General features: G+C 33.4%; 1 protein-coding gene across 1 annotated transcript; it reads right to left on the bottom strand.

Moving 5' to 3' along the window:
* Window positions 1–728: 728 nt before the first annotated feature.
* Window positions 729–1,911, bottom strand: LOC109190380 (calcium-binding protein PBP1-like). The gene is made up of 2 exons (XM_019340845.1): window positions 1,654–1,911; window positions 729–1,273 (listed from the first exon to the last, which is right to left on the bottom strand). Exons 1-2 carry the CDS (start codon window positions 1,761–1,763, stop codon window positions 1,048–1,050), a joined length of 336 nt encoding a protein of 111 aa, XP_019196390.1. The 5' UTR covers window positions 1,764–1,911; the 3' UTR covers window positions 729–1,047.
* Window positions 1,912–2,258: the final 347 nt, after the last annotated feature.

Raw genomic sequence — 2,258 nt, 5'->3', positions numbered from 1 at the left:
CCCCTCTCTCTCTCTCTCTCTATATATATATATATATATATATATATATATATATATCAAAAATATAAGAATGTATTATTATTATTATTATTACTTTTGGGTACACATTTTAAGGCCGGAATTGGAGACTAAAAAAATGACTTTATTAAACATAATACTTTTTTTAATTAAGAATTAAAAAGAAGAATATAATGTACATAAAAATTTGCATAAATAATCACACAGTTATGTTGCTAGATTATCATTCTTAAAAAAAAAAAAAAAAAAAAAACTCATCCATCAAATAGGGACAAAGGGCTCAGCAATAAGCAAACAGTTTACGTACATGTATATTGTGCGAACGGAAAGAATTTTATAACGATTAAAACAATAAGTAGGGGCCAATGTAATCACCTGACTACATCCACATAGTACTAATTTGTAGTTACACAGGTGCGTCTGTTTTTATTTATTTACTTGGAATTGCTAGTAATTGATTGATTTATTTATTTTTATTTTTATTTTTCATACTGCACTAATATTGATTTGTATTCTGCGAGATATAACTAACTAATTCTCGTCTCAGTTGAGTTTTACTCAGGACAGCTCTCTACAAATTGACATAAAATCCACAAGTTGTCTACCAAAAAAAGCCACCCACTCCAATAATTACACTTAAATTAAACCATTTTGCACGAATAACGAAGAAATTTTTGATGCATGAATGATTGAATGAGTGATGGGATTGGAAATTTAAATTCAAATCTACTATTTAAATAATATGTAACTTACAATCAAACTACACAGTGAACTTCATACTTGAACATTATTAGTATAGTGCTCACTATACTACTAATCAGATTAACAACATTAAGATATTAAGCCCGCATGGGCTTAGCCTACTGGTTCAGTAGGCATCAGATAATATTGACATTAATTATTAGACATCAGATAATATGATGATTAAGAAGTAAGAAATGAAAAGAAATAAGTAGTAGATCAGATGCACCACCAACCAATCAACCAAAGGAATTAGCTAGGGTTGCATATGGATTACTCCATAGTCATCTATCCATTCCACTTCTTGGGACTATCCATCAATCCAGGGCTTAACCTAAACATGAGAATGCAAAACTCCATCTGGTTCAGAGCCCCATCCCCATCCAAATCCCCTTCTGCCAGCATGCATATCAGCTCATCATCTCTCAGATCCTCTAGCCCCATCAGAACTGTGTTCCTCTTCAAGCTCTCAAACGTTATCAGCCCCGTGCTCACATCCATCAGTAAGTAGAACCTGTTATTCAATATAATTCCCCATTACCACACATATATATAAAATAATAAACTTACAATAAGATGCCTCATTAAACTATTTTCCCCTGGCTAAACTGTAGACACCTCGGGCGTGGGATAGATAGATGGCCTCAGGCTCACGGCTGAAAATTATGGAATTTCCGACCACCTGAAAGTGATCTTAAATCAAGTCGAAAGCAAAAAGTGGTTAGAAATAGCTAACAAAGGTTTTTCCGAATACCAAAAGTGATCGGAACAAGATTTTCGACTTAATTTAAGCTTTTAGGTGGTCGGAAATTCCATAATTTCCAGCCGTGGCTGATTATCGATCCCTTGACGTTTGGTTAAACTATAAAATAATAAATATGCGTCCTCACCGACCCGTTGCATAGCTCCCCCATGAACCCTTCTGATCCCAACCTCCGAATCATTGATGGGAAGAAATCCTCGAATACATATGGATCGTAATCAATATTTGCTCCTGAAGCCATGCTAGAAAAAAGAAATTAAAAAAATTGGATAGTGGAATTGCACGAACAGTATGACTGCAGCAGCAACGATGAAGGAAAAAGGTTGTTGAATGCCAATATGTTTTTTTTTTTGTTTGGTTTGGGAGCTTATCAGAGGTGGGGGTGTGTGTATATATACATATATATATACACATAAGAGGAGAAATGATTTTTGTGGAGTTTAGTGAATATGTGGCTTTCAATTAGTTTGGATTGAAATGAGGATATTTCGTTAGTTTTGTAGGGGATGGTTGTCCTTCCTGGAAGCTGCTGCATGGGATCATGACGAATCCTTTGAAAAGCACTTAACAATAAAAGGTGTTTTTTTCGGTTATATTTATGGTAAAATCTCTTAACCTCAATTGTCATTATGATGAATATTTTATCAATTATATATATATTTTTTGAATGACAAGAACTAAATATGAGCATATATTGTATAAATCCACTCTTGTATAGTAGCTCACAAAATTAAAA

This window comes from Ipomoea nil, unplaced genomic scaffold, assembly GCF_001879475.1.
Source record: "Ipomoea nil cultivar Tokyo-kokei standard unplaced genomic scaffold, Asagao_1.1 scaffold1576, whole genome shotgun sequence".
Classification (NCBI taxonomy): Eukaryota; Viridiplantae; Streptophyta; class Magnoliopsida; order Solanales; family Convolvulaceae; genus Ipomoea; species Ipomoea nil.
This window is presented reverse-complemented; position numbering and strand designations above follow the sequence as displayed.